The sequence below is a fragment of the Serinus canaria genome, chromosome 1A (genome assembly GCF_022539315.1).
Source record: "Serinus canaria isolate serCan28SL12 chromosome 1A, serCan2020, whole genome shotgun sequence".
Classification (NCBI taxonomy): Eukaryota; Metazoa; Chordata; class Aves; order Passeriformes; family Fringillidae; genus Serinus; species Serinus canaria.
The window spans coordinates 46,363,493-46,381,719 of NC_066314.1; the positions used below are offsets into that span (position 1 = coordinate 46,363,493).

The 18,227-nt window shown below is 44.7% G+C and overlaps 4 protein-coding genes across 5 annotated transcripts; 3 read left to right on the plus strand and 1 right to left on the minus strand.

The window, feature by feature from the left end:
- The first annotated feature begins 78 nt into the window (after positions 1-78).
- LOC103813347 (histone H2B 1/2/3/4/6) lies at positions 79-655 on the plus strand. Its single transcript, XM_009086599.4, has one exon. The coding sequence runs from the start codon at positions 197-199 to the stop codon at positions 575-577; it is 381 nt and encodes a 126-aa protein (XP_009084847.1). The 5' UTR covers positions 79-196; the 3' UTR covers positions 578-655.
- Positions 656-1,231: 576 nt separating this feature from the next.
- On the plus strand, positions 1,232-17,401 carry LOC115485214 (histone H3). 2 transcript variants are annotated; one of them, XR_007776603.1, is made up of 2 exons: positions 1,232-1,662; positions 11,397-12,807. XR_007776603.1 is itself a non-coding variant. In XM_050970021.1 (2 exons), the coding sequence occupies exon 2, from the start codon at positions 16,374-16,376 to the stop codon at positions 16,782-16,784; it is 411 nt and encodes a 136-aa protein (XP_050825978.1). In that variant the 5' UTR covers positions 1,240-1,662; positions 16,350-16,373; the 3' UTR covers positions 16,785-17,401. The 2 variants fall into 2 exon arrangements, 1 of the variants encoding a protein (XP_050825978.1); XM_050970021.1 differs by lacking the exon at positions 11,397-12,807 and adding an exon at positions 16,350-17,401 and having other exon boundaries at positions 1,240-1,662.
- On the minus strand, positions 1,758-4,123 carry LOC103813348 (histone H1.10). Its single transcript, XM_018910037.3, has one exon. It carries the CDS (start codon positions 2,652-2,654, stop codon positions 1,989-1,991), a length of 666 nt encoding a protein of 221 aa, XP_018765582.2. The 5' UTR covers positions 2,655-4,123; the 3' UTR covers positions 1,758-1,988.
- On the plus strand, positions 14,642-15,190 carry LOC103813629 (histone H4). The gene has a single exon (XM_018910044.3). It carries the CDS (start codon positions 14,704-14,706, stop codon positions 15,013-15,015), a length of 312 nt encoding a protein of 103 aa, XP_018765589.1. The 5' UTR covers positions 14,642-14,703; the 3' UTR covers positions 15,016-15,190.
- Positions 17,402-18,227: the final 826 nt, after the last annotated feature.

Here is an 18,227-nt window from a genome sequence, read left to right on the forward strand (position 1 = left end):
GGCTCTGCCGAAAGAACCAATGAGCGGACGGATCGTGTTGGGACCAATCGGCGGCAGAGGCTCGCCCGGCGCGGGAAGGGCCAATCGCGTTGTGCGGAGCTGATGCCGGATATTTGCATACGCGTCTGTATAAATAGCGGGCGCTGCGGCCATTTTGTGTGCTGAGCTTCCTCCGGTTTAGGACAGTGCTGTCAAAATGCCCGAGCCAGCCAAGTCCGCCCCCGCGCCCAAAAAGGGCTCCAAGAAGGCGGTGACCAAGACGCAGAAGAAGGGCGACAAGAAGCGCAAGAAGAGCCGCAAGGAGAGCTACTCCATCTACGTGTACAAAGTGCTGAAGCAGGTGCACCCCGACACGGGCATCTCGTCCAAGGCCATGGGCATCATGAACTCCTTCGTCAACGACATCTTCGAGCGCATCGCGGGCGAGGCCTCCCGGCTGGCGCACTACAACAAGCGCTCCACCATCACGTCGCGGGAGATCCAGACGGCCGTGCGCCTGCTGCTGCCCGGCGAGCTGGCCAAGCACGCCGTCTCCGAGGGCACCAAGGCTGTCACCAAGTACACCAGCTCCAAGTAGGGCGCCTCGGACCGTCACTCTCAACCCAAAGGCTCTTTTAAGAGCCACCCACTTACTCCATAAAAGAGCTTTAACACAGTAGTGCCTCGGTTTTCTTGGGTATTGAAATCTAACTAAAAAGGTAAATAGATTATATAGGTGACTAAACTTTTAAAAGTCGTTCATTAGTAATTTCAAAGTCCTTGAATTTTTTTTAATTTAAAGGTAATTCAAATGTACTCGCTTCTTAAATGTAAACGTCGAAATAGTTTTTCAATAAATGGAAACAGTTTTTTTTTTTTTTTTTTTAATAAGAGACTATACTTTCTAGTTTCACAGTTAAAATAGGAAACGCGCTTCTCAATGTTCAACAACTTTCATAGGACAGCGGACGGAGAAATACTCGACCCCCTTTACCTTTTGTATTGATGTTTCATAATTGTCTTATCCTGAAACATTTTGCCTGGAGAATGAGAAGACAAGGACTACACGCCTGGGGGAAGGGAGAACACTCCTGAAATGGGGTAGACGCTTTAGGAGAATGAGATCTCCCGCAACGCGGGGCCCGGGAGCGCGGGTGGGCTCGTAAATAGGGATGGGGGCACGGAGCGCTGCCCGCGCTTTCTCCCTTCCCCCTCCCCCATCCCCTCCCCCTTTCCCTTCAGCGCGGGCTTTTCCAAATTTCCCCGCGGCCCAATGAGCGACCGCAGCTCCTCCCAGCAACCAATCGCAGGCGGCCCCGGCCTTGCGCAGAGCCGCGCGCCGTCGCTCCGCCTCCCGCCCGCGGCGCTCGGTGCTGCTGCCCGGCCCAGCCGAGCCGAGCTCCGCCGCCAGCCCCGCAGGGAGCGGGACAGGAACGCTGCTGGCTCCAACCCGCCTCCCGCCCTGGCAGGCGCCTCCTCGGAAAAGTAGGTCGGTGAAATCACGCAGAAATTAAAACCTGCCCCACGCCGGCGCTGGCAAGCGGAAAGGTCACTGCCAAGGAAGCGGAGGAGCCGTGCTGACAGTTCCCTGCTACGGTCACTAAGAGGTGTGGCGGTCGCATCCGTGCTGTTAGGAATCGCGCTGATTCAGAGCAACGAAAGGAACCTCCACGCCCCAGAAAGGTACCCGCCCTTAAGCAGTCCCTTTAACATATACACCCACTTGCGGTGCTCCAAAAAAAAAAAAAAAAAAAAGAAGAAGCAGCCTTTAAAAAGGGTTTTCGCCGGGAATGTAAACTTTTATTTTTCCAAGTCTTAGTGTAAAACCAGGGCCGGAAGTTTAGCGTCCCATCCACTCCACAGACGAACGTCCCACACGGTTAGTGGCGAATATTTGGCTCTGCTGCAGGCACGGAGCTCAGTGACGGAGTGTTTCAGCCCTTTTGGGGACAATAGTGGGTGGCTCTTAAAAGAGCCGTTGGGTTTAAAAGTATTTCCACTTCAACACTTCATTTCTTCGGCGCTGCCTTCTTTGCCTTGGCTGCTTTCGGCTTGGCCGCCTTGGGTTTGGCCGCTTTGGGCTTCACCGCCTTCGCCTTAGCCGGGCTCTTGGCTGCTGCCGCCGCTTTTTTGGGCTTGGCGGCCTTTGTCGCCTTCTTGGGGCTCTTGGCTGCCTTCTTAGCTGCGGCGGCCGCCGGCTTCTTCGCCTTCTTAGGGCTCTTCTTCACGGCCGCTGCTTTCTTGGGCTTCTTAGCAGCGCTGGCGGGCTTCTTCGCCGCCGGCTTCTTGGGCTTGGCTGCAGCTGCTCTCTTTTTGGGGGCTTTTTCCTTCACTTCTCCGGGTTTCTTGCTGAGGCGGAAAGAGCCGGAGGCGCCGGTGCCCTTGGTCTGCACCAGGGTGCCCTTGCTGACGAGGCTCTTGAGCCCCAGCTTGATGCGGCTGTTGTTCTTCTCCACATCGTAGCCGCCGGCGGCCAGCGCCTTCTTGAGCGCGGCGAGCGAGAGCCCCTTGCGCTCCTTGGAGGCGGACACGGCCTTGGTGATCAGCTCGGTGACGCTGGGCCCCGCGGGCTTGCGGGCTTTGGAGCCGCTCGCCGCCTTCTTCGGCTTCTTGGCGGCGGCCTTGGCGGCGGGGGCCGCGACGGCGGGAGCGGCGGCGGGAGCGGTCTCCGACATCGCTGCAGAGACTTCTTCCTAATCAAAAGAAAGTAATTGGGCTACAGTAACCCCGATGCCTGAATTTATAGCGAAGCGGTGATCTGTGATTGGTGCTTTGCAGAGCCCGCCTAACTGTTAGCCAGGAAGAGCTTTTCCTCCTCCGAGTCTGTGTTTCTTCGGAGTTATAAATTCATATTTTTCGTAAAACCGGTGCCGCAAAATCACCCCATTTTCTTCGGGGAGTGAAGAGAAGACGGTGGACTTTCATTCGGGCAAGTTTCTTGCTGTTTGGGCAGCAGATGGGAGAGAAAAGCTGTTTTAAACCCCGCGTTGTGAAGCCAGAAAGACCCCGGGAACGGCAAACTTTTGTTTTTCCTTCTAAATTAAAATAAAACACGTAGATAAAAAGTCTCCCCCGTAATGCAGGCTTACTCTTTGGGGGGTTTTCTTCAGATTAGGACAGAAACTGAGTGAGCAGCTTGAGTATTTTTGTAGTAAATTGGTTTCAAAGACAAGGAAGTAACACAATTTCATGGCTAAGCTTTGAATATGGATAAAGATTCGGCTCTCTTAACCATATCTTTAACTATTAAGGATACGGTATTTCAACATATTTTCTTGTTTGGGCAAAGGAGGAGACCTTCAGAGGAATATATTTACTGTTGAAAAGTGTTTGGAACTTTCTAGGGCTATGCTTTTTGTTGTTGGGGTTTTTTTGTGTTGTTTTGCTTTGTTTTTTGTGTGGTGCATTAGAAGTGGATAGAAAGATTTTGATATTTTTACAAATAATCCGTCTGTAAAAGGAAGCTGTTAATGCTAGTTAATGCCTAGAAATCCCAGAAAAAGGGCTAGTTTAACACTTTCTCTGTTACAATAGTGGATGTTATTCTTTATGATTTACAAACATCAGAGGCAGACTTGGAGAGGAAAAATGTCTAACAGGTATAGATACACTAATATGTATTATATGCTACTTAAACAATATGGAGCCAGCTGAAGTATCAGTTATTACCCAATAAATTAAATACTGTGGAAATCTGGCCCTCAGGAATAGAATGCTTCAGTTTCAGTATAACTTACAAGTATTTGGACACTGACTGTTGTGGTTTTGTGGGTGTTTTTTTGTTTGTTTTGGTTGTTTTTTCCATAGGTTTCATATTTCTCCAATTCTTTTCTTTAAAGGAAAAGGAAAAAACTCACTATTGAGGTTTCCATCCCAAGCCTAAGAATACTGAAATAATTTTCAGATGATCCTCTAAATCAGAATCAGTTTTAATTATCATAATCCTTAATTATCGAGTTTCATAAAGTGACCATAGAAATTAATTAAAACTTTTAAGGATAGCAATGAATTGTTTGGGCTGATTTTTTATTAAGTAAGAAGACAAAATACTTGATTGGTTTCTAATTAAAAAGCAGACAGAATTTTTCCCCTTTGATTTAAATGAACAGGTTAAGATCAAACTTATTATTTTACCACACTGTACTTTGTAAAAATTGTCATGCAAAATGTCAGTGGGCTATTTCAATAAAAGAACGTCTTTTCTAGCCTGGATAAACTGAGATTCAAGATGACAAGAGGTGTGTTACAAAGGTCTCTGACACGCATTTTGATACATTGAATGCTGAAGACACAAAGTTATACTTCATAGCAAGAAGTTCTAATTTAAATGAGACAGATTAAAATGATAATGATACAGTAGATACATTAAAATTACAAGTCAAAACAATAAACTGTGGCCCTTCCATAGTCTCCTATTTCTATTTTTATTTTTTTGTGCTTGCATGCTGGTGAGATAATAATCTGAAGGAGAGGAACAGCAAGCAGGGATTGGAAAAAATTAGGCTTGTCAGTGCTCCTCAGTAAAAAACAGACTGCAAGGGACATTGAAGTGGGCTCTGAGATCTGCCATGCCTCTCGTGAATGTGACATTGGTCCCACATCAACAACTAGACCGAGTCCACAGGGGCCGCAGGTTTTGAAAGTTCAGTGTGGCAAGTGGTGTGAGCAGTATGAACAGATTTGAGAGGTAAAAAAGGGTTTGGTTTGGTTTGGTTTGGTTTGGTAGGATGAGGGCATTGTGCATATTTTCCAGTCTAGGTGAACAAAGATAAAGCAGAATCTGCTGTAAGTGATACAAAGGGAGCCGGGGAGCGTTGTCATCTCTCCGGCTCTGTTTAATGTGATGTACATTCTTCGGAGAATAAAGGCTGCAAGACGATTCATGTACTTTAATCCCTGCCGCTTTGACAGTTTGGTGTTAGAGCTCCGTGACTGCTTTGTTACACTTGGAACTGGTCAAGAACCTGGGAGCGACAGGGAGTGGACAACAGCCGCTCCTACAAGAATGCAGCTGTAGCCCCAGGGGTGCATCCTCCCTCACATTCACACCTTTGAGCTTCAAGCTTGCTGTTAGCAAACCTGTTCTCAGCCCACCAGGAGAGGAGAGTTTCCTTCCCTTCCCCCACGAACAGGCCGGAGGTTAGAGATAAAGACAAGATAGAAAGTCTTGGGAGATCTTAGATCCTCCTGGCATTGGAACTCCATCTGCAGCAGATAAGATCGCTGTCCCTACTCTGTGCTAAATTTTAAAGGCACAGCAACGTTTCTGGGTGGTTTGGGGGTTTCTTTGTTCGGTTCATTCTGAAAGCATATGAAGAGGATTGTGAAGGTTGCCAGTAAAGTATTTCAAGGATAGAATGTAGGACTTCTCTTCACTTTTAGTTCTGGGTGCATCCCTGTAAATCCCTCGTGTTCCCTGCTCCCTGTTTGGAGTTGCACTTCCGAAGTCCTTTGCTCTTTCCTAGTAGCCTGAGACACTGAAATTCTTGGCAGCTGGCCTCAGGCATTGTGTGTCAGCGTCCTTTATTGTATCTTCTCCATAACCATCACACTGGCTCTTATCTGCAGAGAATTATCCCTGGCCTACTTCTCAGAAGGCAAAATGTTCCTGCTCTCACCATCCATTTCTGGGCAAGGCGATTTTTTTTTCCTCATTTTTTTCCTCTCTCTCTCTCTCTCTCTCTTTTTTTTTTTTTTTTTCCTTTCTTTTTTGTGTTTGTTTGTGTTAATAAAGGGAGGAGATTTAGAAATAGGAGGTGGTGGGAGAAGGGGAAGCTTTTTAGGGGTTATTCCTGCACTCTGGACCAAGCAACGACATTTTCTACTTAAATGGGTAAAACAAACTTGTCGATTGCTTTCAGCAATTTTCAAGTTTGCACTGCTGGAAATAGCTGTTAAATGCAACACTGAACCACAATGAAAATTGTTGTATTTTAGAGTCTGATCATTACAAATAGCATTGACATTGCCTTGGGTGTTTTACTGGTAAGAGAAAAAACACAAAGCAAAGCAAGCACCTGAGCACGGTATTTGTCAAATCAGTGGTAGATTAGGAAACAGTTTTTTTAACTAGGCAGAGAAATTTTCGTTTTTGTTGACAAAATTACTTGAAAATAAAAAAAGTTTTGAGAGTGAGCTGGCAATAAAAATTGTTTCCAGCTTCCATGTGAAGAGATGGTATTTAAATGTGACTCATTTAATAATTAATAAGTCACAGCAAACATTTTAATTAATTAAACAGCAAACATTTTTCAGTGTTCTCCCTGGTTTGCTTTCCAAGCACCCTGTACAATTGTTGTCTCTGTTTATCTCTTATTGAGGAACTCAAACAATTTTTTTCCCCCCTCTTTAAATGTGCACTCAAATCACAGCCTCATTCCCCTGCACCTTCACTCTCATGCCCAGATTTTCTTTTGTAGGTGCTAGTGCAGGTTACAGAGGAACCTACAAAATGACAAAGTATTTTCTAATGTGGGGATCTTCAAAACAAAAAGAATTCATATATAATGTAAGAATTCCTAAGACTGTATAGTAGAGAAAATACTTAACTTTTTTTTCTTGTCAAGAGAGAAACTTCTCAAGGAAGAAAAACATTAGAAAAATAAAGGCAAAAAAGACATCCAGACTGCAGGAGGAGAGCAAGCCAGATAAGCTGATTAGACAAATTTAGCTGAAAGCCTACACTCACTTAATTACAATTACTATAGTTAGGACAGTAAAGATACAGAGAAATTGACAATTTTTTACTGAAGCATGTTGTCTTCTTTAAAGATAGCAATTTTGCAGTTGCTCAAGTAATCACTCTCAATATTAGTAATAAAAACACCATAACAAAATCAAAAGACATTAGTCAGGTTTCTGCCATGCTGAAAATATATTGACAATACTGATTGAGCAACTGCAAAGTTTATATGTAGGGAAGATAAAGATTCAAGGTGTCCAAGAGTTTCAGTAGTAAAGAAGCCTACATCCTTTTAGTTATACCTCACCCAAGCTAACAAAAATATATGAACAGTTATTTCAGTGTTAGGACAATCACATCTCCTAAAAAAAGTATCTCATCTTTTAATCTAACACCTGATTCAGTGGGTCATGGCCATGCTCAGAGAAGGATCAGCTAGAGCAGGGGGAAACTAAAACCTCTATGGGGAGCATACTCCAAAAAATTATTTCTTGGATTTAAATAGACTTCCTTGTGTTTCAGTTTGTGCCCATTGCCTCTTTTCCTGGGCAGCACTAAGAAGACTGGATTCCTTTCCTCTGCTCCCCCCACAGGGTACCTGAGCACATTGGTAAGGCATTCCTCATGTGAGAGATGCTCCAGTCCCTTGATCACCTTTGTGGCCCTTCACTGGTCCCAGTCCAGTTCTGCTCTTGTTTCTCTTGCACTGGGAGGCCAGAACTGGACACAGCACTCTGGTTCCTCTCACCTGTGCTGACTGGAGGGGAACAATTATTTCCCTCCGTACCATTTTGCACATTGTCCTTCTCCAGGTTATTTTGTGAGGGCCATCCACAGATTAACCCTGAATGACACTCCCATGACACTTTAAATTTTGGTAGGTCCATAGAGACAGCTTCAAAAACCACTTCAATCTCTCATACAGTCCTTAGTTTCGAGGCATGTTAAGATGAGTTTGAACAACTCTGATTTGGCCTGGTGCTCATGCTGTATGTGACTGAAGGATTTGTTAAGGCCAGTTAGAGTCTCAGCAAAACCTAAATTCCTTCAGTCTGGAGTGATCAAAAGGTGACTGACTGATCAAAGAAGTGGCTCTTCTGCCACAACTGCTCAATGTTTGCCAGCCAGCAAAGAAGGGCTGTGCATTTTAATGAATGACCTCCCAGATCTTCTCTTTTCCCCCTATAATAAGAGCATAAAACATCAAAATATTCCTCTTGAAAGCTTCTGAAAGCCTTTGGATCAGAGATCCTCTTCTAACCACATTTTCCTTCTCTCCATCCATCCAGGGGACTGAGAATTATTGCTAGGAGCAGCAGTGTTGGTAAGCTTAGGTACCTCAGTAATGAGCAGGATTCTGTGTTACCCTGTTCCACACACCAACTAACTTTGTATGGATTTTAGTGCAGAAAAAGAGGAAGCAAGTAAGTGCAGAAAGATGAAGAAACACAGGGATCTACATGCAAAAACATGGAAATGTAACCCTACCTGCAACTTTTTCAGAGCGCCTGGAAAGAACTGGAATGTGGTATTTGAAACTGTGTGACATGCTGTCTGTCCTCCCAGGGGTGCACAACAGAGTAGATTTTAAATTCTTTTTTGTGATGGATATTGTGAATACTGGTTCAGTCAGAAGTGCAAATTGAAACTCCACCATCCATATAGAATAACTCACCCTTCAGTGAGACACAGGATGTACAAGTTGTCAGATGCCATTTCCTAAGGTATCAAAGTAATTCCAGCCCTTTGTTCTGAGTGGAGGGAAAGAGGATGCTGGAAGTTTTCCTGGGACAATATGCTGCAGGCCCAGCTATGCAGCCTCTCTTACTCTTTAGGTATCTGAAGAGAATGGCCAAGACCTAAGTACAAAATCAGTCATTTTGGGTTGCAGATGAAAGCATTTCTCAGGTTACAGACTCAGCACACACTGAGGAAGGGATAACTCGTTGATGTTGAGCTGTAGTAATTACAAGGTCAAACAGTTACTAATTTTTATTCATGTTATATGAATAAAAATTAGAATTTACAGTACTCAAAACAGATCTAAAGAAAGAAATAGAAACAATATTTATTAGGCTTTTTCCAAAATTGACTTTAGGCAGAGTCTCAGTACAGGGTGCAATGTTTCTCTAGAACTTGCTGATACACTACAGATTTTCTCTCCGTTTCATTTTAGAAAAGTGTTAGAAATTACAGTAATAAACAGTAAACACCAACACTTCTAGGGCAGAAATTTATATTTAAATGCTTATGTTTGTCAACTATGAAATTAAACTGCAGTCTCAAACAGCCCAGGACTGCAGGGGTCATTCCTAGGCCTGGTATAATTTTATTTATGTTCTGAATTAAAGTCTACAGAGATTGTATATAAATACTGTGAGTATCAACTAGGACAAATAATTTAAATGCTTGAGGACATTTTATGTATTGAAAAATGCTAGATAAGAGACATTTACTTCAATGGTATGTTAGATTCTTCATATGGAATTAGCTGTATCAACTTTACAAATACTAGGAAATATTCCAAAACTGCTTCTATCAGCAGGAGCTGACAAGCACCTCAGCAGATCTGGATCTTCAGATTACAGTTCTGTGTTGATAATGAATCAAGAGCAGTATGTTTGCAGAAAAGGATCACAGTGACTGCTTCCCTGAGACAGGTGAAGAAGATCTTTGTAGTCAGGAATGTTATACTCCTATCTGGAGTTTTAGGACTAGTTTTTAGTTCCAAATTTCAGGTAATGAGAAGTGAACAACAGGTCAATACACAGAAGGGAAAAATAGCAAATGTCAGATGTCTAAAAATTCTCCCCTGATGAAAAGGCAAGTGTTATTGAAGTAGCCTGACTGAAACAGAATGCTGAAAAACTAAACTTCCCTCTTAAGCACTTAAAACATGATGAGAAAGGAAGTGATTTTTCCTTAATATATATTGTTGAAAGTAAAGGGACTGATGTTCTTTGCAGCAAGTGAGCAGTAAGGAAATAACTTCTAACATGGAGTAGAAAAGGTTTCAGGGAATGCCAGCAGTCTCCAAGAGGCAGGGTGACAAAGGCTCAGAAATAAAATGGGTTCTGTTGACTTGACAGTGGACAGAGTGCAACAAAAGTTGCTCATGTCTAGGTAGGGGTAATTATCGCAGAACTGTTGATTAAAGAGCATCTGTGTGGACAAAGGAGGAATGTTGTATGCAATATCCTTGACATTTCATGACATTTTTGGAATCATCTCCCAGGTGTTTTTGTTTGGGATCAGAGGGACTACAGGCAGGATCAGCAGGCTCTTAGATGTTTGAAAATTGTCTGTAGCACAGGGCCAAGGGGCTACAATCAACAACTTAGTGTCTGCAGACAGCTGTTTATCAAAACAATGCTCCAGGGCTGGTATTATTTAGTGTTTTCTGGAACAACCTGGGTGCTGAGGCAGGATGTACACTGAGCTAGTGGGGATGGCACAGAGTGAAAAAGCCTAGACAGGGCCAAAAGTTATACTATCAGACAAAAGAGATGTAATAAACCTGAGGTATGGGCTGACAGAAATCTTGTGCAGTTCGTTGAAGTGCCAAGGTGTGCACAGGAAGGCACTTGGATGCCATTGCCTCAGCATCTCCAGGTGATGGCTGGTCTGACCTGGGCAGGACATGGACATTGTGGTGAATTCCTTAACTGCTGTATCCTTAAGGACAAGCTGCTTTGTCCAGTGTGGAAACCCAGGGCACTGGGAATATTTCTCTGTCTGCTCTGGGGTGCCCTGACCCCCAGGGGAGCACTGACTTTGATCCTCATTCATGGAGAAAGTTTCCCAGACTTCAAGATGGACCAGAATCCACAAAAGTGTGAAATAGATTATAGAGAGTAATGTAGGTGTGTCACTTGGTGAGAAATTTAGGGTTTGGGATTTTTAGTGTGTTGTGGATGCAAGCAAGATGGAGGGCACAGGGCGTTATCCTGGATTTCTTCTTCATGCTTCTTCTTCCTTCTTCTTCATGGGTTTGGGTGGCATTTTGTAATTGGGCAGAAAAGACCCCACTGGGGGCTCTGTGGGGTGAGTTACTGGGTTAAAAGGGAAAATAATCCAGGTGTCAGTTCTTAATTGGATAGCTCAGTCTTAAAAGGCCTTGTAACAAGAGATTGTCAGCAATTTTGTGCCTTCTAATGAAAAGCTGCAAAGTCACAGTAGTGAGACTGATTTACTGGTAAGAAATAATAAACATTTGAGTCCAAACATGAACTACCATCTCAAGTGCCTTCAATCCAGACCCAGAGAAACCTACAACTGTGACTGCCACAGTCCAGAGCATGACCATGAATAAATCCCTGTAAGTGCCTGAGGTTTTCAAGTGGAATTTTTTTCTGTTTTCCAAGCAAGTATTGCTGTAGCAAGAGCAGAGCACAGCAGCAGTGTCTGGAGCTGCTAACAAAAGGCAGCTCGCCGTTTTTCAGAGCTGGCTTCCTCCAGAAACCCATAGCCCAAGAGAATGTTCACTAAATTCCTACAAGGATGCTCCCATTAGGTTTGCACTGGGAAAACCATGCCCCAGAGAGACCAAGATTTGGACAAGGCAGTACTTCAGCTGCTTTGAAGCACTTACAGCCCTGTAAGGGTTGGCAGAGTTCAGCTGAAAGCGTAGTGCCCAGCCCGGCTTTGCATGAGCCCAGGCAACCAGAGGAGCTACTCAGTCTCACCTGTGCAAAAAATGTGGGGCTTACAATTCTTCCTGCATTCATCTTTCCAGCTTAATCAAGGGACAGCGCATCCTGAGTCCTGTGGTGCTTCAATCAAATGCCAGTTTAGAAGGAGGAGAAAGGATTTGAGAGAAGCAAAGCTCCTGAGCATCCGTGCAGGCTGGGGTTGCGGTGTAGCTGGTTTGCTGTCTACTGTGTCTCTACCAGAAGGCAGGAGCAGATTTGCATGGAGGGCTACTGAGCCCAGAGCTCCACAGGCCACCCTGGAGCACTTGTTTAGTAGAGCACTCTTTGGTGTTTTCCTCAGAGAAGCCCAGGAAAGCTATGGCCATGGCCAGAGTTGGCTCAACATGGTTGCCCTTGCCCCTCCTTGCAAGTTATTGACCCTGTCCTTTCTCTCCCGTATCCTATAAAAGCTTCATGTGAAGAGCTGGGTATTTCATTAACTTCCCAACACCCCAAACCTGATCTAGGAGTTCCTCCATCCTTTTTTTTCCCTGGACCTATTCAGCTATCCCAGCTGTCCCAGCTACTCAGTGAGCCTGCAAGAGTTCAGCTCGTGCATGGAGTGATGGGGGTGAGGCCATGCAAGCCTTCCTCCCAGCAGGGACTCAGACAACAAGCCCACAAGACAATTTGGGAAGATTTTTGCCTCTCTGTGGATCATCTGGTCTGTAAGCCACTCAGTGTGAATGGAAAACTGCATCCTTAGGTCGGCCTAAGATGCTGGACCAGGACAGAGGTCTTTTCTTGATTTATCAGTCCCTGAGTATTTTCTGAGTTTGGCAGCAAGAAGGAAGCTGGAAACAGCCCAAGCCAAGGCTACAGCCCAAACTCTTATCTCTGAGCAGCTGCAGTGGTTGAATAAAAAGATGAGAATGGGTCTCTCCACCTCTGACTCTCTGAATTAGCAGGGAAAAGCAGGGAAAACACTAAATTAGTTATCAGTGCACCAGTCATTAAACAAAATTTTTGGTATTTTCTAGTTTTCTTGGACAGCATAAAGCATTTCTGCACTTATTCTGCTGCCAGAAGATTCCATCCAAATGGTGAATCCACACATGCAACTATTTGTGCCTCAGTCTCAAAATCAGAGCTTTCTGTGCTTAAAAGATTTCTTACCAAAATGATGTGTGCTGTTCTACTTCAGTAATCACAGCTTCCTAGCCTGGCTTAGGTGCTGAACTTAAGGTGTGGTTTGTGGGTACGGGGGTACAGGGAACAAAAAGACCACAGGGATAGATTTAGTGGCTTAAGGGCTGCCAAAGAAGTCAAATCTTGTGCATTTCCAGTCCTACCTGGAGGCAGGTCCCAGCTGATCCCATCTCCATGCTGTGGGAGTTGAGTACTCTCCATCCAGGTTCTTTCAGATATTACATGAGAAGGGTTTAATGTTCAACTTTAAATTTTCCTAGTGAGCATATTTGATGTTAGATTGTATTTTTAATGAGCAGAAGGATACTGAAATTGCAGCCAAGCATAATAAAGCATTTGCAACAGACAGTTGAAATGAAATTCTCATTACTGGTCTCTATCTGCCAATATCAATGCTGACCCCCTGCCCAGCCCCTGGGAGGGAATAGGTTGGTTGAAAGCATCTCAGGCCTGTTGCTCTCTCCAAACTTTTCTATTTGTTCTCCAGTTTTCACAAGTTACATTGGGCTGATTCACGTGTACAAAGTCCATCCTCCCCACCCCTCATTTTCATCTGGCTTGCTCAGGAAGAAGTTGGATTTTGCTGATCATCTGAGGAAACCTGATGATTCACTGGTGCAGCTCTCTTGTCTAAAGCCATGGTGACCCCTCCATCCCCCTGATGCTGAAATAAGCAGTTTTCCTTTTTTCCTTTCAGTGCTTTATTCCTCCAGCTCCTGGTGCTTTTGCCCTTCTCCTCTGAGCTCTCCTCTCCTGTGGGAATATGCTGCTCCATCAAAAGTGCTCAGGTTTTCAGTGCAAGGGAAGAATTTATTGCTTTCCTCCAGATGAGATCTGTGTTTTCAGCATGGTAAATGACAAGGGCATGGATACAGAGCAAAGCAGGGATCTGTACATCCTGCCTCATCCACAGAGGGCTTGGGGCATTTCCATCTGCCTTGGAGGGTGACAGAATATTTTGAAGAGGGAAGGAAGCACCAGCTGCCAGTGGGTGGAAAATAAGGAATATGAAAACTTATACAATACTTATCCTACATTCAAAACTATTAGTTTGAAAATACAAATATATTTCCAGAATTTTATTCATATATATTCTTAAAATATAATGTCTGGCAACATTTTTTTAAATAATGTTGACCTAAATTCAAAGTAGCATATAATGAATGATTTTTTAAAACTTTAACACTTTAAAAGAGTACATGGAAATTATGTTTGCCTTTCATACATAAAAAGACAAAACCAATATTATCTAGATATCAGTTTTCCAGCTGTACCAGCTCAGGTCGTTTTTACGTGATGGCATTTGGAATGTCCTAAGACCACTCCTGACTTGCACAGAAGGTAATTCAGAATGTCTTTTGTTTCCAGTATTGACATAGATACACATACACTTACACAAAAAAGAAGATAAAGATTGAAAAGCCTAATCCATAGTGAAAAGCAGAGTGATTTTTTTACTAATCAAGGAGCAGAAATTTCAGTCTATATTTGTTGTAAAGGTCATTTTCCAAAAAAATTAAAACCCAAAAAATTACCTTAGTGCAGTAACTCAAAGTGAGCAAAATTAGCAGAAGTCACAAACTAATATAAAATTAATAATGTAAAGAATACTCTATTTCACCTCCTGGTTAATATGTGATTACAGACAAAAGTTGCTGATGTAAAACTGGAATATTTAAGAAATGTGAGGTGAAGATCAAAATAACGAAACCAATAAAATTAAATACTATTATGAAAATATATTAAAAGCTGTTAAGATATCTCTACCACTCAAGATCCTGAAGCAACGTTTATAGCACTTTGAACAAAAATTAACCAGAAATGTTTGTGAAAAACAGCACCAAAATAACGAGAATTGGAAGTAATTCACACCAATCCCTGCCAGTGCTACAAAACATAATACGAGCACATATGCAAATCTGGGGGGAGGAAGCTTTCCGGCTGTATGAAGACTCACACAGCTGGAATTTTTTTCTGGCAGAGGTTTATTCTTTGCTTTACTCGCCGTACTTCACAGCGCCCTAAATGGAGAAGAGCGAGCGATGCTCCGGACATCGGTGACGCAGCGGCGAAAATGGGCGGGAGCCCCGCCCCCTCCGCTCTTCAGTCCTCAACCAGGTCGGACCCAACCCCATAAAAGCCGCGGCCCGGGCGACGCTACCTTATGCTGGCACTGTCGGTAGCACCAGCGGAGCTGTGGTCATGTCTGGTCGGGGCAAAGGCGGTAAGGGGCTCGGCAAGGGCGGTGCTAAGCGCCACCGCAAGGTGCTGCGCGACAACATCCAGGGCATCACCAAGCCGGCCATCCGTCGCCTGGCTCGGCGCGGCGGCGTTAAGCGCATCTCGGGGCTGATCTACGAGGAAACTCGCGGCGTGCTGAAGGTGTTCCTGGAGAACGTGATCCGCGACGCCGTCACCTACACGGAGCACGCCAAAAGGAAGACTGTCACAGCCATGGACGTAGTCTACGCTCTCAAGCGCCAAGGTCGCACTCTCTACGGCTTCGGCGGCTAAAGCTTCCCCTTCTTCCCTGGTCACCGCCACAAAATCAACAAAGGCTCTTTTAAGAGCCGCACACTTAAACTGAAAAAGAGCTGTGTTGCTTTAAAAACTGTGTTAATTCTTTCAAAATTTATGCTTGCGCCTTTTCTAACTCGATCTATTTTCATAAAGTGTTTCATTTACCTATTTGTCGACAGACGAATCTTGCTTCTAATAGACAGTAAGCCGTTTTATATATTAAAATGTCCAATAGGAGGATGTAGTTGCTATCTAAGAGCTAAAAAATGATTAGCCTCCTGTTCCATGCTGAAGGCTGAAACGTACGTCCGTATCTCCCTGCAGGCATCTCATCTGCGGGGCGGTTTTCCCCCTCATGTGAACAGAGCAAGTGGATATTTATATTTAAATGAGTAACATCGATCGTAATACAACTTGAGAGGTATCAGCTCCCCTAAGTCCCTTCTCAATGTTTAAAAAAGGCCCCCTTTGTTCTTTTAATGTGGTGTACAGGAAATATACCATTATTTGTGCTTTCGCGGTGTTTAGAGTTAGGAGTACATTTCCTTTTAATTCGGGGTGCCAGAGGAGTTCTCCGTAGCTGCTGTCAGTACCTGCCTTTCCCCTGAAAGCCCTTCTGCGATCGGGCTCCAACGACAGCGCACCCGAGTAGGGAAGTATTTCCTATTCCTGTCCACGTATATACAATGAGGAAAAAGGAAAATTCACCATATGCCTCATTGCGCTTCAGCAGCAGTCATAGGATATTTGCGTGCTGAAAGAGGCAGTCATTTGAAAGCACTCTCCCTTGGATTAGAAAACTTACATTTGCAGTTAATTTTGATCTCAAAACATTCACCCTGCCAGATGAGTCAAACAAAGTGCAACCCAACCCCTCCCACCAAAACTCCCCCAGAATACACAACCCCACGCACCCCATAGTAACGAAAATCCAAGCCCGAAAACAGTATTACGATTCCTATCAAGGAAAGGAAAAAAAAAAAGGTCAGTTAGAGAAAAAACCCCACGAATTTTCTATGCGTTTAGCTCAGAATAATTTGCGATTTCTCCTTTCCCGTTTGAACATTCCTCGGTAAAGGGCTCACAGACCACCCTGGGAACAGAAGCGGCGGGGGCGAGACCGGGGGAGAGACCGGGTGGGGGTGGGGGTGGGGGAGGGCGAGGGGAGCCGTTGGTGAAGGCGCGCGCGCTCGCGGCGGGCTTTTCGAAATTGGAAGCACCCAATGGGAGCGGCGCATTCCTAGCAGCCAATCAGGGAGCGGTGTTGTCTATAAAAGCAGCCACCGGCAGCGCGGGCAGTTTAATTCAGTTCTTTCTCCCGGTTGCAGAAGCTCGCGGCGTGTCCTGCAGCGATGGCGCGCACGAAGCAGACGGCGCGGAAGTCGACGGGCGGCAAGGCGCCCCGCAAGCAGCTGGCCACCAAGGCTGCCCGCAAGAGCGCGCCGGCCACGGGCGGTGTCAAGAAGCCGCACCGCTACCGGCCCGGCACGGTGGCGCTGCGCGAGATCCGGCGCTACCAGAAGTCCACGGAGCTGCTGATCCGCAAGCTGCCCTTCCAGCGGCTGGTGCGCGAGATCGCGCAGGACTTCAAGACCGACCTGCGCTTCCAGAGCTCGGCCGTCATGGCGCTGCAGGAGGCCAGCGAGGCCTACCTGGTGGGGCTCTTCGAGGACACCAACCTGTGCGCCATCCACGCCAAGCGCGTCACCATCATGCCCAAGGACATCCAGCTGGCCCGCCGCATCCGCGGAGAGCGCGCCTAAGTTCACTGCCGCAGCCCTTCCCGGGTGCACTCGATGTGGTCCTGAATTCTCTCCCACACCCTAAAGGCTCTTTTAAGAGCCACCACATTGCACAAGAGAGTTGAAACACCGCTTTCCTTAATGCTTTAAAGGCAGCTATTCTAAAGTTTCTAAAGGTAATTGGAATGTAGGCTTGCTAGTGATTTCGAGTACTTAAATTGCTTTCCTGTTTTAGGCAGCATTGTGGGCTCATTTAATGAGGTTCATCGTAATGCCCATTCAACTGCACAGAGTAAGTAAATGGCCCAAAGCAAATGGGCGTTCCGATACAGCAAATGGAAAATATAGAGGGTCCGAGAGACGGCACCTATTTTTCCTGCCCTTTTTCCTTCCCCCCCCTCCAATTTTATACTTTCTTTAAAATAGTCTGTTTAGAATAGTCCAGTTTTACTTAAAGCATAGGGGAAGGTATAAACTGAGTTAGCATTGGAAGAAAAACATTATCAAGTTTCAAACAGCTTTTTATTTAATGTTATACTCTATCATTGCTTTTACTGTGATGTAGTCCTGAAATTTTAACTGCATATCTCAGCTCTACCTCTATTACACAACTAAAACAGTAGCGCTTAGATTATAAACTTGATGAAAGGATTAAAAAATTGAAAAATTCCATAATTTAGTCTAATTGTTTTTTGGGGGTTTCTTTGGAGGGACACGGGGGACAGGGTGGGTGGATTCGTGGGTTTATGTATGTTAAGACAGAGGACAGGCGGGAGAAGATGCCCACGGAGTACCTGGAAAGGCAAAGGAATCTGGTGGTTGGTTGTTTCTGACAAGTCTCCTCTCCTATTTTCCCAATACTTGGAGACCAGTGGAGCAGAGAAAGTTTTGTGACTTCTGCTGGGGACCACATCAGCTGAGGAAAAGAAAGCTTCTGTCAAGGCTTGCCAGATTCAGCCAATGGGAGAGCTGTGGGAAATGGGCTTATGCAGTTCTGAGAGCTAAAGACAAGTGTTTTGTGTTTGATGACAAGAAAACTGAGTCAGTAGAGGAACCTGCACGGGGAGATCAAAGCCCCACACTTAGCAGAATTCAGTTGATTCAATAAAGCTTTATAGTCAGGAAATTACAGTCGGCCTTTAGTTCAATTTCTGGTTGTGCCAAGTCTTACAGACTGTCACTGTTTTAATATTTTAGAGAGGTCAACTATCCTACAAATTCACAAATAAAGCACTGGGATTTCTATTGATTTTGCTTCTTTGCTGTCACATCTTTTCCTCTCTCCTTGACAATGGATTCCAGCCTGTCCAAAACCCTTCTGTAAATATTACCAGCCAAATTATTCTGAAATTAAAATTCAAGTATTTGAGTATGGCATGTGAGGAACTCTGTAAGAAGTTTCATATGGTATTTTTCTGAAAGAATACCCATGAATTAAACACGGTATTTACAAGAAATACTCAT